The following is an 18,358-nucleotide window of genomic DNA, read 5'->3' as shown; positions in this document are numbered from 1 at the left end:
TCAGTCAGTAAATGCTACCACCCACCAACAGGGGGTGGTGATGTGCGGACTGAAGTATCAGACTAACACACACCAATCTCACAGTTAGGAATGTCTCTCTCTCTCTCTCTCTCTCTCTCTCTCTCTCTCTCTCTTCTCTCTCTCTCTCTCTCTCTCTCTGCATGCACGGGTCACTAATGCACCGGGTGCATTTGATGTGTGTCTTATCTTCCATCCCCATACTTCTATTCACCTAATTTAGCTGTTAAATTATTTGTATCCATCAAAAAATATACAATCCTCCATGGGTTGCTCCTTACATTATGATGCTCCCACATATTCTCACACACGCACCAGTTACAGTTAATTTCTCCATAACCCACACTCTGCACATATCTTCAAACGGGTAAGGTCTAGTAAAATATAATGATTAATAAACTCAATATAATGTTCTAATTATATTACATGATCATTGTCAATTTATACTAGACATTCAACTCATACATGTGCAACTCATAAACACACACACACGCACGCGCGCGCGCGCACACACGCACACACGCGCGCACGCACGCACACACACACACACACACACACACACACACACACACACATACATACATACACACGCACACACACACACACACACACACACACACACACACACACACACACACACACACACACACACACACACACACACACACACACACACACACACACACACACACAGCCCTTTCGTCGGAGGCGTTTTGACACTGTTGGACCCGGGAAGGCCACCGTACTACGCTGATGTTGACGTCATGATGCAAACAAACTGAGCCATCAGGCAGCTCGCTCGGGTCAATGTAAATGATACGTAAAGCATTTTAACAGCGGATAAAAAATACATAATATAGTCGTGAGAAACAAAAACGCAATACTGGAAACATCACAACTATGCCGGGCCCTTTGTATTTCAGCACGTAGGAGTTCTGGCTTCCTCGATAGATGGTAGAGGTAAAGGTAAGCTAACGTTAGCTTGCTAACGCTAAGAATGGCTGTAGTAACATACGGAAGTTGATTCCGGAGAATCAACATATTTATTTGTTAACTTAGTGCAGGCCAGGGGTCTTCAACGTTTTCAGGCCAAAGACCCCTTAGCTGAGAGAGAGATGAAGCAGGGACCTCCACCCACTAAGTATTGTATACAAATACAACTGATTGTGTTGCTTGCAGATCAAAAATGTTCATAGATTTCTGAGACAGCTTGTTTGACAGCACTATCATCAGTGTAGGTTATTGGTTTAATGTGTATTTTTAGACATTGAACCACTTGAACCTTCAATATACTGTCTGTCTGCTCTTCTTTTCCCTCTACACCAAACATCTTTGCCAAGAATAGCAGATCTACAAGCTTACAATGCGTTGGGCTGCGAGGCGTTGTAAGCTTGTAGATCGGCTATTATTGCCTAATGCTTCACACAGGATAGGGATACTGAGGTTCAAGTGGTTAGTGTAGAACAAATAAAGTTCTTATCACACAGAGATCTGGAGGACCCCATGTTTGAGGTCAGTTGAGGCCCCCCTAGGGGTCCCAGATCCCCTGCTGAAGAGCCCTGTCTTAGTGGAAAGTAGTGTCCCCCTTGGCTTTACATTGAGTCTTCTTTCTTTTCTTTCTTAAAGCCTGCACCATCCATTTACTGCGAGCCTGGACATGGACTGCACAGTTGCAATGATGTGCAAGAAGCTACACAACCTGAGCTTACAGTTCCGAAGGCTTGTACCTGCAATATAAACAAGGACTCACTGGAATTGAACACAAACACGCCACGCACACTTTTTTTAACATAATTTTGAAGGAGTGGATAACAAAGCCACACAAGTAGCAAATCCCATCATGTCTGATTTGGACACCCTAGTCGTCCTGTTCCAGACCCAACTCTCGGACGTCATGGAGACAGTCCTGAAGACAGCCATGCATGAGGTGACCAGGCTGGTGGAGAACGGGTTCATGGAGGAAGTGAGGCGTCAGAGCCAGGACGTGGAGTCACTCAGAACACAGCTGCAGTGGGCAGAGAAGAAGTTGAGTGACGCCGAAGCGGAGACGGGCAGAACGGACGTGAGGTGTGTTGACTGTGGCAAGGCGGTGTGCTCGGAAGGGACCAGTGAGGCTGCTGGGGAGAGTGGTACGGAACTACAGTATGGTAAGAATAAAGTCTGGCAAAGACGATGACAACAAGTCTAATTAAAATGATCTCATTATACGGTTAAATCCTGAGTGTTAATTTAACTCTGAGAGTGTACAAATTGACCCATAAGTGTTTATAGGTTTCCCATTTGTTTCTATTTGTACGCTATCTGAGTTACAAATGGATAAAAAAAAAAATAACACTGAGGATGTGTATTCTGCCCTATTAACTAGTCCTCTGTGTGGGCCTGTGGGGTTTAGGGATCCCAGGTGATCCTTGTGAAGATTTGAGGCTGTCCCATGTAAAATGACAGTAACATTTTACAAGGGAGGTTTATCCAGTGATATGCACAATGTCAGAACAGTAATGTTTTGACTTGAGATTTCATTGCAGAAGAGAAACACAATGAATTAATTAATTTAAATTTAAATGGTGGTTGCTCATGATTTATATGCGGTTATGGTCTTCCGTAAGTAAAGCACAATTGTACAGGCCTTAAAAGTAGGGTAAGTGATTGTCTTTGTTTAAAATACGTGTTAAATAGCTCTATATTCTAATAGTACTCGTTGCTATAAACATGTGTGTTTGTTCAGTAACAGGAGTCTCCATGTATCTCCAGCTCTTCATTAAAAAGAAAAATGCTTTTTCAGGTCGGGATACTAATTTTATGGAATCTGGATAAAGAGCTCAGACAGGATACAGATTAAACATGTGAAATTGGAACTTGGAAGTGATGACACAAATAAATGAGCAGACAAAATTGGAACTGGAACACTATCAAAATTAAACTGATAAATACTATCTCCTGATTGGCTGAAATGTTATCAACTTCCCAAAAATGAAAATTTTGTTTAGGCCTGATCTCACTGAAAAGTGTCAAATATTATTCAAATATAAGAAAAAACGAATATGTTGCTACATACTGTTCATGTACTGTACTACACAAAAATGTGTTCCCGGCCTGAATGGGTTAAAAAGCTGGAGAGACAGGGGGACTCCTGTTACTGAATAAACACTCTATCCACAACTTTCCCACGTCCCGTGCATTGCGCAGAAGGTGTGCGGGCTGCGGCAGTTTCCTGCGTCGCAGCCGAGAATGATCTACAAGCTCACAACGGTTGCATCTGCGACATGACGTGAGCTTGTATGTCTGCTGTTAACCGGAAGTGTCAGAATATGGAGCTTTAACCTTTTAACAACAATATGTTTGTCTTAACCAAAGAATATCTCTTACCCTACCTTTAACAAATAAAGTTAGAAGAAAACCACGTGGATTCAGTAACTTTAATGTTACTTTTGTACTTGCTTGTTTAGGTGTTTTGCTAGGGTGTGGCATGAAACAAGAGGATTACGCCAAGGAGCCGTGCACCAGAAGCCATGGACAGGAAGTGGTGTCAGAGTCGACACAAGAAGCTGACATGCCTGTGCTCATTCTCAGCCCTGTGAGGGAATCCGTGGTTGGTTTAAAAATATATATATTTAAAGATTTGCACAAATTCTCACAATCTTTCAAAAATAGCAGATCTACAAGCTCGCAGCGGAGCACTCGTGCCGCGCTGTGAGCTTGTCTATCTGCTATTTTTTAATAATAATTCAAATAATGGTTAAAGTGGTGAAAATCTAACGTAACAAAGATGCGTTCATGGTCTTAATGGGCTTTAGTTTAAAAAAAAAAAGAAAAAAAGTTAAAGACAAACTTGGATGGTTTGTCCTCTATGCTACAGGCAACAGAACAAGATGACGCGAGGCCAGTGGTGGATGTGAAGAAAGAGGAAGTCAACGAGCCATCCTTTTCTGCTGATCGCTCTGGAGACTGGGCTGTTAGCCACGATGGTTAGTACTAGCATCATATACAGTGCAGTATGTATTACTGTGCAGTTACATACACATTAGATTCTCTCATCTTGTGTCATTCATATTTAGGTCTGTTGTAGCATGCACATTACAACACAAAAACTTAGGGAAATGTTAAGTCCAAGACAGACTAAAGGCACACACACATTTTAACCATTTATTTGTCCACACAAAGGAAATGCATACAAGGACACAAATATTATAGGTGCAGTAAAGTTACATTTACAAAATCGTGGCATATGTCACGATTTACATTAGCATGTCACTTGGTACTCTACGGGTATAAGTAGCAGTGTCTCCACCATATGTGGCGGCTGCCGTTTATAGTGGAGACGGCACAATACTTTGCCAGCCCTTTTGCCTCTTTTTTTGGGCATCCCAAGTTGTTGAAAACCTCTAACAACCAGCCTGTGGCTATGTCCTAGGCTGTCAAATATAAAAACAAATAGTCTGCACCTGTAGCCCAGCTCTGAGATGGACACACACACACAAACACGCACGCACGCACGCACGCACGCACGCACGCATATATACACACACACACACACACACACACACACACACACACACACACACACACACACACACACACACTGTAAAAACTCATGTCTAGCAACAGATGTGACGTAGGCATATCTAATTAATATTAATGTTTGTTATATAGATTTGTATCAGGGGGCGTGGTTTCACTGTTCTTGCATTGCTTGAGTGACCAGAGAGAGAGCAGACTCTGTCTGCACCCACAGTTGGACAGTTGGTTCTTTACATTTTAGGGTAGTTTCTTCATATTTATTTGAGTGATGGGTCGACTCACCACCATGTTTACATGCCGTGAGAGAACGCTGTTTATGCGGCTGCTGTGGACAGCCGTACGGTCCCCGACCATGGGACTGTTCATTTGACTCAATGGTGGGAAAAAGTATCAATACTGCAATGTAGAACCACTATGTTACAAGTAAACGTCCGGAATTCAAAGTGTACTCGAGTAAAAGTAAAAATAGCTGATCTACAAGCTCACGTGTCGTGGAGCTCACAACGCGTCGCTTCCGCAACACGGTGTGAGCTTGTAGATCGGCTATTTTCCACGCATGTGAACGCTGTGTGTGTGCACGCATTGTCACCACAAACACACACACATTGACACACAGAAAATAGCGTCCAACCCTCCGGTTGTCCCTGCGGATTAGACAGCAGGACGTTGTGCGGTAAACAGTCTACAGAGTACGGGTGAAGAAAGTTAAACCATGGATACGGCTCTCAGACAGCTTGTTTGTAAAAGACTTGCACATTTTTACTGGTAAATATACCATGGAGTTGCGGAATCTTTATAACTTTCACACTTGCAATGGCTAGTGTTATGCCTAAATAGCTCAAGCCAAAGTAAGGCAGTCCTCCAAAAGCTTTGCTGACCTGACAGCAAATCTACTAATACAAATCTACTTTTGTGTTTTTGTGCAATGGCCAGCACTATTAACACGTGACCATGTGTTCATTGAAATATGACACACCCTTTGGCCATATATATCGTAAATAATAGACAGTTTTCCTGTTTTACATTTTCTCCCTAGGGATTAAATTCCTACTGTGTAATATCCTGTCCTTTTGGTGATACCTCTGGTAGTTCTGTTGTTTAGTGTCTGGGTAGCTCGGGAACTCGGCGTATGAGTAGCATGGCTTGGGTGAGGCAAGTTGTGCTGTAAGTACTGAGAGCTAATGGTAGTTGTCGTACTCTACCTAAAGGCCCTCTTACATCTAACAACTTTGAAAAGATTTCTCAATCGTAATAAAATCGGGGCTATTTGCGGCGCGCTCCCGTGACTCAGTCGTTACTCAATCGTTAAATGTGAGGTAGTGGTCCGACTCGATTTTTACCCCGATTTGAGACCCAGATTATGTTACGAGAATATCAAACAGGTTTGATATTTTTACAAATCGGGCTTAAGTCTGAATGAATACAATGACGTAGCCTAGCCTACAACCAAAACAGAACAAGCCAAAAGCCAATTCATTCCCCCAAAAAGACGCTGCCTGAGCTGCCAGCCTGGTCGTTGTTGGTGCGGTTACTACGACGACAGCCCTTTATTAGTTATTTCTCCGCGTTTCCATTATTCCAAACATTCAACGTCGTTGATAATAGTTGATAGGATCGATCTGCGCCGGCTGAGAGGAGAAAACTAGAGGATAAGCACAGATGGCTGAAGGAGGAAGGCGGAGCTCGGTGTGTGTGTGTGTGTGTGTGTGTGTGTGTGTGTGTTCACTGCATGCAGTGAATCGAAAAAGTACTCAAGTAAAAGTATCAATACTGCAATACTGTGATGCGACGCGCTGTGATTGAGCTTGTAGATCGGCTATTTTCATTTATGATTAGCCTACTTTATAATAATATTATAATTTAAGGAATTTATTTAGGAACACAAGGCTATATAATAGGCATATTTCAGCAAATAAAAGGGAATCTTGAACCAGTCTTTACAAAATCTTAAAGAGGCATACACATCTAACAACTGAAATCTTTGAAAAATCATCCTACAGTCTTTGGGGAGTCTTTTTCAAATCTTATAGTGTGAGGGGTAGTCTTTAAGAAATCTTTTCCAAATCTGTCCACAATCTTACCAAAGTTGTTAGGTGTAAAGGCCCTCTTACATCTAACAACTTGGTAAAGATTTCTCAGTCGTAATAAAATCGAGGCTATTTGCGGCGCGCTCCCGTGACTCAGTCGTTACTCAATCGTTAAATGTGAGGTAGTGGTCCGACTCGATTTTTACCCCGATTTGCGACCCAGATTATGTTACGAGAATATCAAACTGGTTTAATATTTTCACAAATCGGGGCTGAGTCTGAATGAATACAATGACGTAGCCTAGCCTACAACCAAAACAGAACAAGCCAAAAGCCAAGCCATTCATTCCCCAAAAGACGCTGCCTGAGCTGCCAGCCTGGTCGTTGTTGGTGCGGCTACTAGGACAGCCCTTTATTAGTTATTTCTCCGCGTTTCCATTATTCCAAACATTCAACGTTGATAATAGTTGATAGGATCGATCTGCGCCGGCTGAGAGGAGAAAACTAGAGAGGAGAGGGGAGGGCTGAGGGAGGAGGGCTGAGGGAGGAAGGCGGAGCTCGGTGTGTGTGTGTGCACTGCTGTGATGGGAAAAGTAATCAAGTAAAAGTATCAATACTGCAATACTGTGATGCGACGCGCTGTGACTGAGCTTGTAGATCGGCTATTTTCATTTATGGTTAGCCTAATGCTTTATAATAATATTATAATTTATTTAGGAACACAAGGCTATATAGGCATATTTCAGCAAATAAAAGGGAATCTTGAACCAGTCTTTACAAAATCTTTAGAGGCATACACATCTAACAACTGAAATCTTTGAAAAATCATCCTACAGTCTTTGGGGAGTCTTTTTCAAATCTTATAGTGTGAGGGGTAGTCTTTAAGAAATCTTTCCCAAATCTGTCCACAATCTAACCAAAGTTGTTAGGTGTAAGGCTAACTTAAGGCTAGCTTAAGCAACAACAATCCATCTCCCAGTAGTACATTGAAACGGGGATAGACTCCTGTGTTCCTGGCTGATACTGACAATAAGCTTCTCCGATCCATAAGAAGTTATTGATTTATGAATTTTGTTCATAAATCATTTTTTTCTCTCCCAGGGATTATTTTATTTTTCACTATTTACTACTACTTACTCAGGTTAGATTTGCTGAGCAGGAATTTATTTGTATTTATCTTCTTTGTAAGCAGATAAATAGTTTTTAAAATCATTATTTAACATTTAACTCACTTCATGTTGAGTTAAAAAAGACGAATAAAAAAGGACAGTTCAGGTACCATTATCAAAGTCATGGTATCAGTAATGGTATCGAAAGTTTCCAACAATACCAAGTCCTATTCGTTACATTTGGTTGCACAACTTTAACCTTTATCCAAGTAGTATAGCATGATAAAATTAATTGCCATTAATATGGAGCATCGTTTCATTGATTCTATAGGTGGAGTTGGATCTGAATCCCACATTATGAGTGAGTGGACTGAAGCACAACCAGAACAGACACAGCAGAACTGTGATGAGTTATTGAGAACTATCATTAGGCAGGACCTAAAGACCCCCATTACTCCCACTTGCACAGAAGACCAGGAGGAAACGCGCACTCTGTACACATGTATGGTTACAGAGCCATCTGAGATCTCTCCTTTTGAGATAGACTCCACTCAAGTCACTTCCACTCTGAGACCAACTGGGCTGCCCCTGAGCCACACTCATGAAATTACCAGAGTCACACCCAAACAGATGGGCCACAACGTCACGGCACCAATATCAGCCCGAGTAGGTGGAGATCATATTTCATCCTCAGATTCTCCTAGGGCAAGACAACAGTTAAGTGATATGGGAACTGGAGTGATCAAGGAAGAGATTATCGTGAATTCTGATGAAGGTGAGGAGATGGAAGAGACAGAGATGATGAGGCCAGGAATGGCACCTTCATTTACAGTAAACCAGTACATGGGGAGACCAGAAGTTCACAAGAAGGACAACATTTCCCATAAACCCACAGTGAAGGAATTAATGAAATTGCATTCCAAAGTTGGTTCAAGTACAATGCTGAAAGCCACTGTACAACACCACCAAACTATTAAAAAGCCTACTCACTCGCTGGCCTCCAATACCGGTAGGACAGTGTCTTCCAATGTTCACTCTCAAGTTGCAAGCCTAAATCTCCATCACAGAACTCCCACCACATCCAAAGGAGTTCCTCCGCTCCTATCCCTCCAAAGAGCCCAAGAGCCCAAACGGCCGTTAACACTCACGCGGACGTCGTCCAGCATACCGTGGGTTAGCATCAAGACCCACCAGCAGTCTGCAAACTCCCAAAACCTCCACACACACTCCAGCTCGCACTCGCATCTCCTGCGCTGCGGTCAGTGTGGCAAATGCTTTCCCCACCCCAGCAACCTCAAAGCCCACCTACAGACGCATACAGGGGAGAGGCCATTCTGCTGCTCCCTGTGTGGTCGCAGCTTTACCAAGCTGAGCAATCTAAAGGCCCATCGTCGAGTTCATACAGGGGAGAGACCCTACTGTTGCTTAGCCTGTGGCAAGCGCTTCACCCAAAAGTGTAACCTGAAACGACACCAAAGGATCCACATAGACGTATAACCATGATCTTTATGTCTGATTCAAAACATAAAGCAGGGGTCTTCAACAGGGGGTCCGGGACCCCTAGGGGGTCCCCAGAGTTACTACAGGGGGTCTGCCAAATCTTTGTGATAGGATAATTATTTTAAATTAACAACTTTAACCTTCACATCCCTATTCTGAGGAGAACTTTAGCCAATGCTGCGAGGTGTTGAGAGCTTGTAGATCGGCTATTTTTGGCAAATTGTTTTGGTGTAGAGCAGGGTAAAAAAAGAGAAGATCAAATTGACTAAGTATCGAAAATTTAAGTGGTTAAATATCTGAAAAAGAAAAAAAAAACACATTGACACGCATCCAACAGAGACTGATGACTGAAGTCTATGAATCTATCTATGAAATCTATGAAAATCTGCAACACAATTTTATACAATATGTAGTGGGGGTCCCTGGTTCATCTCTCTCAACTAAGGGGTCCTTGGCCTGAAAACGTTGAAGACCCCTGACATAAAGGACTATTTTGGACGTGGCACATGGATTATAGATCATAGGAACCAAGAATGTTCCCTTTGTGTTATAGAGTGGTTGATGTGGTGTTGCATCACACATTGCTTCCAATATCCCTGTGTGACAGTGTGATTACCGGTATTCTGATTAATCTCTATATTACAGAATGATGTATATCTATTAACTGTACCCCATCAAGTGTTGTGGTGTTTTTCACAAGTGTCAAAACACAGGGTATTCTACAGTATGTACTGCACAGCATCAAATGATGCAGCTGCATCCAGATTATGGTCAGTAAATGGAATTATATATTCTGTGAATATTAAAAAATTCTTGCAGTGTTTCAGTGTTTGCAGTGGCTGGGTGCTTTCAAAGAAGCTTGTTGATCAAAGATCACTGACCAGGTGGCTCTCAATGTAAAACCCTTCCAGATTCTTTACACTGTGGCTCTGTACGAGTCTTGCCGTCTATGAGAGGGTCTGTGGGTAAGTAATTTCCGGCTGATCGGTCCAGTGGTTGTGAGATTAGCTCTAGACAGATTTACAGACAGCTTGCCTCTGAGGAGCCACACCATACAAGTTGAAAATGAAATCCAAATACTGTTTTCATAATGCACATCTGCTCCTGGAATGAAAAACAACATCAAATGTTGAACCATCACAGTTGATCCTCAAAGCTATAATGAACATTGGTATTGACATGATTATGAGTTGATGTAAAAAAAATATTAAAATTCATTAAAAAAAAAAATCTTCAGTTGGGCCATTTTCTGTTGACAATCTCTTTATACAAGTTTTCAATTCACTCCGGTGTGGTTATTGGTTGGGAGAAATATACATTGACAAATTGAATATCTATATACTGTATCTAATGCCCAGGATTCAAACTCAAATCTATCAAAACCTATTTAGTTTACTTTTTTTGCCTTGATGACAGCTTTGCAAACTCTTTGGCATTCTCTCAACCAATTTCACGACGTAGTCACCTGGAATGCTCTTCATTTAACAGACCTTAATGTGTTTTACGCAAATTACTTGCTTGAGCCAAGAAACACGATTAATGCACATTAGAAAATACACCAGAGGAAATATGTTATTTGGTCTCTTGACTCCAAATGTGAGATATTCTAACAGGTAACCACTGTGTCATTGCCAGATGCAGACAAGGTGAACAGATTATCTCTGCATGTGTGGTTCCCACCGTGAAGCATGGAGAAGGATGTGATGTTATGGGGTGCTTTTAGCAATTTGTTTTGAATTCAAGGCACACTTAACCAGCATGGCGACCACTGCATTCTGCAGCAATATACCATCCCATTTGGTTTGTGCTTGTTAGAAAATGATTTGTTTTTCAACAGGACAATGGCCCAAACATAACTCCAGGCTGTGTAAGTTCTATTTGACACAAACTGCCCCCCACTCTGTTGGGGTCTTATTTTGTCAGAGTACTTTTGTACATAAGATAAATCTGTCCTCTGCATTCAACCCTCCTATTAAAAGCAGGTGCTATGCCGAAAATTGAAGACTGAGTAAGTGCAGGATCAGATGACCTGGCCTCCACAATCACCCGATTTAAACCCAATTGAGATGAGTCGGACCACAGAGGGAAGGAAAAGTATGTGTGTACAAACTCTCCCACCTACTCCCGAGTAGGTGTGTACAACAAACCTTGCTTTGACTGGTCTTGTATTTTAGATAATAGATAATTTATCAGCCTATACAATTATGTGGAAAAATAAACCGGAACTTCTTAATATGGCCTCTTGGTGGCAGTCTATCACCTACCTACAACTACATACTGTATGTACATTATGATGCTGAAGGACACTCTTAGTCTTAACCTAAGAGGATTTCGACAAAAACACTTTATTAGTGCTCCTGAGTCCTGTTTATTATCACTGATGTTAGGGGCGATATTTCGTTTTTGTGCATGTAGTGGTCTTCAGCATGTTTGTGTGAATGTGAGTAGGTTTCATGTTAAGCTTGGTATCAGTCTCAGAACAGTATAGGCCTATGCAGGTGGTGCAACTGATAACATTTTTATCTTATTTTCAAGGTGAGAACTCTCATTCTCCCTCTCTTTGTCTATCTCCCTCTCTGTCTGTGTCTCTGTCTGTCTTTATCCTCTCTATAAGAGTGAGGTGAGAGAGAGAATGGATTTAATGTTTAAGGAAAGTTTTTGTTCCAAATGTTATCTTTCTCTTTTTTATGTTTGAAACCAATAACAGAGTTATAAGGAAAGATGGAGAAATACTAGGGCCATATGGGAGGATTATGTATTTGTCCCTATGCACTTTTAGGTGTGTAGGAGGAAACTGCACAGACAAAAAAACACAGATGCACAACCGTATTCAGTGCATCTGTGTTTCTTTGTGGGCCAACATGCTTTTTGTGTGTGACTGTGGAGTGGACTACATCATTTGTGTCAGTGTGTGTATGTGCCTGTGTGCATGCAAGTGTACCAGGGCCGTGCAGAGAGCACTGAGAGGGCAGGTGCTCAAACCCCAGAAAAGGGCAAATATGCACATGCGTGCCTTTTTTTGGGGTGTTCTTTTTGTGGGGGTACGGTGTGCCATTTCACACCAGAAATGTAGTACATTGTCTTATGCTAATGGAGCAAGATGTCCCAAAACTTGGCCCATGTCATTGGACAGTAAAATAAGCGTAATACGTTGTCATTACCATGTAAAGATAAAACATTTCTCTTTGTAGCCTATTGACCATTATTCCAACTTGGAATTATGGCCAATTAGGCAATAGGCTACAAAGAGAAATGTTTGTAGTTGCAAGGTTAACGAGGAGGGAGGGCACTTGACATCTCTGCATCAGGTTTATTTGTTTATTGTTATGGTTGGTTAGGATCCCCATTAGCTGTGCCCTAAGGCACAAATAAGTGATAGTCGACAAACATTTTATGACACGATTTAGAAGATTTTCAGAACATGCGTTGGCCGCCCTGGTGGGTTCAAGAGATACTGCACTGACTGAGAGAGGTGAAAAGTCAAACTAAACCTGACTGACAGTTAATTTCAAACTGTAGAGTAGACCGCAGCTCAGCATTCAGCTCTATCATTACAAGCTCGGGCCCAGGCCGGGAAGAAACGTCATGACTCGACAGGCTTGTTCGTGGAGGTAGTTAGTGAATATTTTCTTTTCTTTTAATCTCTTTCTATTTTCAAATTTCTTTTTTTAATCCTTTTCTCCCCGATTTAGTAGTTAGTAGTTAAATTCCTCCCTTCTGTGTTGTCACTGCTATTGTGTCTACTGTCTACTGACTCACCTGCCAGTCAGGAGCCCCCACCAGGAGGACCTAGAGAGCCTTTATCCTACTCCTCCTGCCCAACACTCCCTGCTGACAACACTCCCTGCGAGATATATATATACATATATATATATATATATATATATATATATATATATATATATATATATATATATATGTTTTCCTCCATGGCGGTGGGCAGCGACTTTACCACTGCACCACCCGAGCCTGTGATGAGATCTTTCTATTGCCGCAAAAGAAACGATTTTTCAAATGCTTCCTCCTCCTCTGCAACGGTAGCGCTGGAAATGCTAACTACAACTCCCCACACCATTATTTCAACTTTTCATAGGTTTTCATTACTCCCCCATCCGGGTCCCCTTCCGGAATCAATGGGGGTACATTTATTGTAATCAAATTTTTGTCTTAGGATGCAACAAACACAAAAAAATATTATAGTCTCCATGGCGTGAGTAATCAATAGAAAAAGAAAAAGACATTTATTTTGGGGGTGAACTACTCCTTTAAGTACTGTACTTGCCGCTTTTCAACCTATCTTCATATAATAGGTCCTCACTAATATAAAATACTCGGTCCAAGTCTCTTAGGAGATTTGTGGGAAGTTCAGAAATCCATAGTCTTGTGACATCATCGTTTGACAGATTTTTGAAAGAATATTCAGATTTTTATTATCGTGAAAACAATGGCTTCCACTTTAACATAACAGAGTATTTCTATATTGCAGTATTGATACTTTTACTTAAGTAAAACATTTGAATTCTTTTTTCCACCACTGCTGTTTGTTTAGCATCCAGGGCTGTGGCACCAGACCTGGGCTATAAAAATATTGCATGAGTCTGCTCTATATGTCCAATCTGTGTGAATTTGTTTACATATGCATGTGTCTCTGCTGAGTGTAACTGCCTAAGTGTGGATCTCACCCAACCGCACTTACTCTAATTGGGCTGCTGGGCTGTAATCGTTACCACTGCAGATGCTTAATTGCTCTTAAAAACAACACACCACAAAGTGTTCTCGTTTCCCTCCACCTCTCTCTGGAGCCGTTTTGCTTTTTGTCCTCCCTCCTGATTCTGGCTATGTTGCTGGCAGAGTGAAAAGGGAAGCCCGATTTGTACTTTGTCTTAGGTGTCACACACAGAAAATAGACGATCTACAAGTTCACAACGCATGTCACGGATGCAACACGTTATATAATGGCTTTATCCAAGGCGCTTTACATAGATGTGCATTACATTCACCCATTCACATACACTTTCATTACATTCACCCATTCACAAACACACACACACACACACACACACACACACACACACACACACACACACACACACACACACACACACACACACACACACACACACACGCACACACATTCTGTCAGGGGTGACAATTTACCCACATAATCATTTCGTCATACCCTTTATATTTAAGTCAATACTTCGACAGAATATTTCCAGTTGGTTAATAATTGAGATTGCTAGAGATTTTCCTTATCTAATTTAATCTTTACTAATTCCTTCTGTATCTTAAAAGAATACACAGTACATTTGAATCTTAACTAACCATTTGGGAAAGAGTTGAGCTTTAAGTCTACCTTTTAGCTCCAGACCTCAGAACCCCAACCAAATTCTGAAGACTAGTCAGGGGCTTGCACTTGCATGTGAATTCTAAACCGGACATCCCCTTCATCACATTCACCCATTCACCCATTCACACACACAAACATTCATTACATTCACGCACGCACGCACGCACGCACGCACGCACGCACGCACGCACGCACGCACGCACGCACGCACGCACGCACGCACGCACGCACACACACACACACACACACACACACACACACACAAGTAAGGGGTGCAGTCAGAGTAGTGTGGGATTTTTTGGCTGTGCATGGCGGCCCAGACTGGCCCCTTGCCCAAGAGGAGATCCCATAGTCTGCACAATAAAACATACACAGACCTGTCTGTCAGGACCACAGATACACACTGGACAGATAAGCAGCCATGTCTGCACTCCCCCACGCACACACAGGCCCACGCACGCATGCACGCATGCAGGCACGCACTCACAGACATTCACACACGGGCACACACACACACACACACACACACACACACACACACACACACACACACACACACACACACACACACACACACACACACACACACACACACACACACACATTCATTACATTCACCCATTCACACACACTTTTATTACATTCACCCATTCACACACACATTTCATTACATTCACCCATTCACACACACATTCACCGATGGCAGAGGAAACCATGCAAGGCACCAACTTGCTCATCAGGAGCAGGGGTTCAGAGTCTTGCTCAAGGACTCTTCCACACCTGAGAACCCTCTGTGTTCTAAGGCGGCAACTCTACCCCAACTCTACGACACACATACCAATTCAATTTATATAAGGACTACTGTATTGATAAAATATAACATGCATGTGTTAGAATAGGTTCAGCTATTACACCTTAGAAATAGTGCTACGACAGCAACGGGAAATTACCTTATATGTCCCTTCCTTAGGTCAATTTGAGTTATTCCAAAAATGAGAGAAACATATTTGTCTGTAAGGATTCATTAAAGGGGCTTATTAAAGCTGTTATCTCTTTCTCACGAAAGGAGACAAGCGACAAAGTAATATCTTGCCAGCACTAGCGCTGCTTCCTGAGCTCCCTCTCTGTCTCAAGGCCTTTTAGCAGGCCTCATGTCGCACCCAGGCTTTTCTCTGGGCAGAGGAGTAAGCCTGGCTACGCCAGGTTACCTCAGGCAGTATGTTGTGAGTTAAAGACATTGTTCACACGGCTCTGGAGCAGGGGTCAGCAACGTTTTTGAAATGAAGTGCCATGTTTTTATTTTCTAGACAGTCAGTGTTTCACAACGCTCACAACGTGAGCTTGCATGTGTCAATAATCAATAGTCAATAATCAACAGTTTGTTTCTGCCAGGTGATTCTACAGGATAAAACCCTAACCCATCCCCTTTGTGTGTGTGTGTTGTGTTGTGTTGTGTTGTGTTGTGTTGTGTTGTGTTGTGTTGTGTTGTGTTGTGTTGCTGGCTGTCTGAGAACTGCCACTCTGCAGGATGCACTAAACCCCCAGAAAGCATCCGTGTGAATTTAGATTTTAGTGTATTCAAAAATATATTTACATTACAAGCTCACATGCAGTGCCTCACTGAGTCAGATTCTAACACGCGAGAACTAGTGATTAGTATACTTAGTTCACTGTCAACATTTCCTCTTGGATGAAAAACTTCACAAACCAAAGCTGTGCATAAGCATAAATTAATGATACCTTAAATGATACATTGTTCCTCTCTCTGTTCTAAGAGACCCTGAACCATGAAAGAGCTCTTGTTCCAAAAGGAGAATCTTTCTCCTGGTGGCTTATAAAATATTATTTTGAAACCTTTTGATTAAAGCCACATTCAAGGATGCACAAAAAACTATTACATTAGCATCTGTACACCTGATTCTGCATTTCTTTCAATTGTTATACCACACACACACGTTAACATTTATAACAAAATATAGTATTATTATTATTATTTTACATAAGGTTGTTTGTTACAAGTTCCAGGTCCTAAATTAGCCATTGATTGTATTCTGGCAATCTAATGTCTTTGAAAATGTTTGGCCCAAGGCCAAACGTACTTGTCGACCCCCTGTCTATAGTATACTATAGTATTTACAGTATACTATAGTATTCGGGTATACTCTAAACCGGGGGTTTTCAGTCCAAGGACCCCTTAGTTGAGAGAGATGATATAGTCAATAATAATCAATAATCAATAGTTTGTTTCTACCAGGTGATTCTACAGGATAAAACCCTAACCCATCCTGTGTGTGTGTGTGTGTGTGTGTGTGTGTGTGTGTGTGTGTGTGTGTGTGTGTGTGTGTGTGTGTGTGTGTGTGTGTGTGTGTGTGTGTGTAAAAGACCTGAGAGACAAGGCACGAAGGGCCTTTATAAAAACCAGGCTTAAAATACTGGACTCAGTGATAGAACCAATATCCCTATAGGTTGTGAGATCTGGGGACCATCTTCTTCTTCTTTCGTGTATCATGATCGTCCTCGATTTGGAAACAATGGGATAAACACTAAATTCAGACCCTGCACACTGAATTCTGCAAATCAATTCCCCGGATCCAGCGAAAAACCCAAAATAATGCATGCCGGACAGAATTAGGAAGATATCCACTCATAATCAAAATAAAAAATAGAGCATTTAAATGTTATAACCACCTAAAAGAAAGTGACCCAGATTCACTCCATAACCAGGCACCCCCACACACAGAGAAACTCTAGAGAGATGCCCCCTCAGCCAACTGGTCCAGGAACTCACTGGATTAAACCAAATTATAAAAGTGTGGGTCATGACCGAAAGTATAAGGTCGCGGGTGCAAGCGGCCGAAATGGGTTTCCTCAGACGGGTGGCTGGTATCTCCCTTAGAGATAGGGTGAGAAGTTCAGTCACCCGAGAGAGACTTGGATTAGAACTGCTGCTCCAGCTTAGGTGGTTCGGGTATCTAGTGCGGATGCCCCCCGAGCGCCTTCCTAGGAAGGTCCTCGGTGCACGACCCACTGGGAGGAGACCCCGTGGCAGACCAAAGACCAGATGGAAGGATTATATCTCCAAGCTGGCTTGGGAACGCCTCAGTATACTCCCTGAGGGAGTGGAGGAAGTTGCTCGGGATAAGGAAATCTGGAAGTCTCAGTTGGAACTGTTACCCCTGCGACCCGATTCCAGATAAGCGGTTGAAGATGGATGGATGGATAAAACAGCAAAAAGAAAGCTACCTGACACATTGGAGAGAAGCAACGCAAAAGCTGAGCAAACTAGAATGCTATTTGGCCCTAAATAGAGAATACACAGTGGCAGGATACCTGAGCAAGGTGACAGGCCCAAAACAAAGACCAGTAAGACTCCCTAATCGGTATATGTATAATGTATAAGCGACTGTCATACACAAACTTTAGAAGTCAATGGTAGGCAACCAGGAGGGAATATGGGAAATGGGACAGATCCATGTTGATGACATGACTTTATAGATACTGTGTACAGCTTTGCGTGATTTTAGGGCAAAATCTGTAGGAGCAGTGTCCAAAAATGTGTTTTGCAAGAATCGGCCTCATGGTGGCGCAAGAAGAGGGCCATGTGAGAAATGACGGGTGAATGTGGTTTGGCAGCCAAGAAGTGTGTGTGCAAAGTTTGGCATGGATATGGCGGAGATATGAGTAGGGGAAAAGTGTGACGTGACGGACAGACTGACTGACAGACTGACTGACAGACAGCCGGTGGAGGTTTTGATAGTAACTGCGACCTGATGGTCGCAAAAAATCTTGACAAGGTACAGACTCAGTGAGCACAGTCTTGCGATCGAGAAAGGCCG

General features: G+C 42.3%; 1 protein-coding gene across 1 annotated transcript; it reads left to right on the top strand.

Moving 5' to 3' along the window:
• The first annotated feature begins 813 nt into the window (after positions 1 to 813).
• LOC308281381 (uncharacterized protein) lies at positions 814 to 10,082 on the top strand. The gene is made up of 5 exons (XM_080721547.1): positions 814 to 984; positions 1,645 to 2,165; positions 3,465 to 3,607; positions 3,875 to 3,983; positions 8,004 to 10,082. Exons 2-5 carry the CDS (start codon positions 1,859 to 1,861, stop codon positions 9,167 to 9,169), a joined length of 1,725 nt encoding a protein of 574 aa, XP_080577673.1. The 5' UTR covers positions 814 to 984; positions 1,645 to 1,858; the 3' UTR covers positions 9,170 to 10,082.
• Positions 10,083 to 18,358: the final 8,276 nt, after the last annotated feature.

Source organism: Nannobrachium achirus (assembly GCF_963921795.1).
Source record: "Nannobrachium achirus genome assembly, chromosome: 3".
NCBI lineage: Eukaryota > Metazoa > Chordata > Actinopteri > Myctophiformes > Myctophidae > Nannobrachium > Nannobrachium achirus.
This window is presented reverse-complemented; position numbering and strand designations above follow the sequence as displayed.

Bases quoted from the DNA above. Each gene is read 5' to 3' on its own strand.
- LOC308281381 (XM_080721547.1), top strand. From the start codon at position 1,859: ATGTCTGATTTGGACACCCTAGTCGTCCTGTTCCAGACCCAACTCTCG. The intron at 2,166-3,464 runs GTAAGAATAAAG...TTGCTTGTTTAG, and splicing joins TGGTACGGAACTACAGTATG to GTGTTTTGCTAGGGTGTGGC. The intron at 3,608-3,874 runs GTTGGTTTAAAA...TCTATGCTACAG, and splicing joins GCCCTGTGAGGGAATCCGTG to GCAACAGAACAAGATGACGC.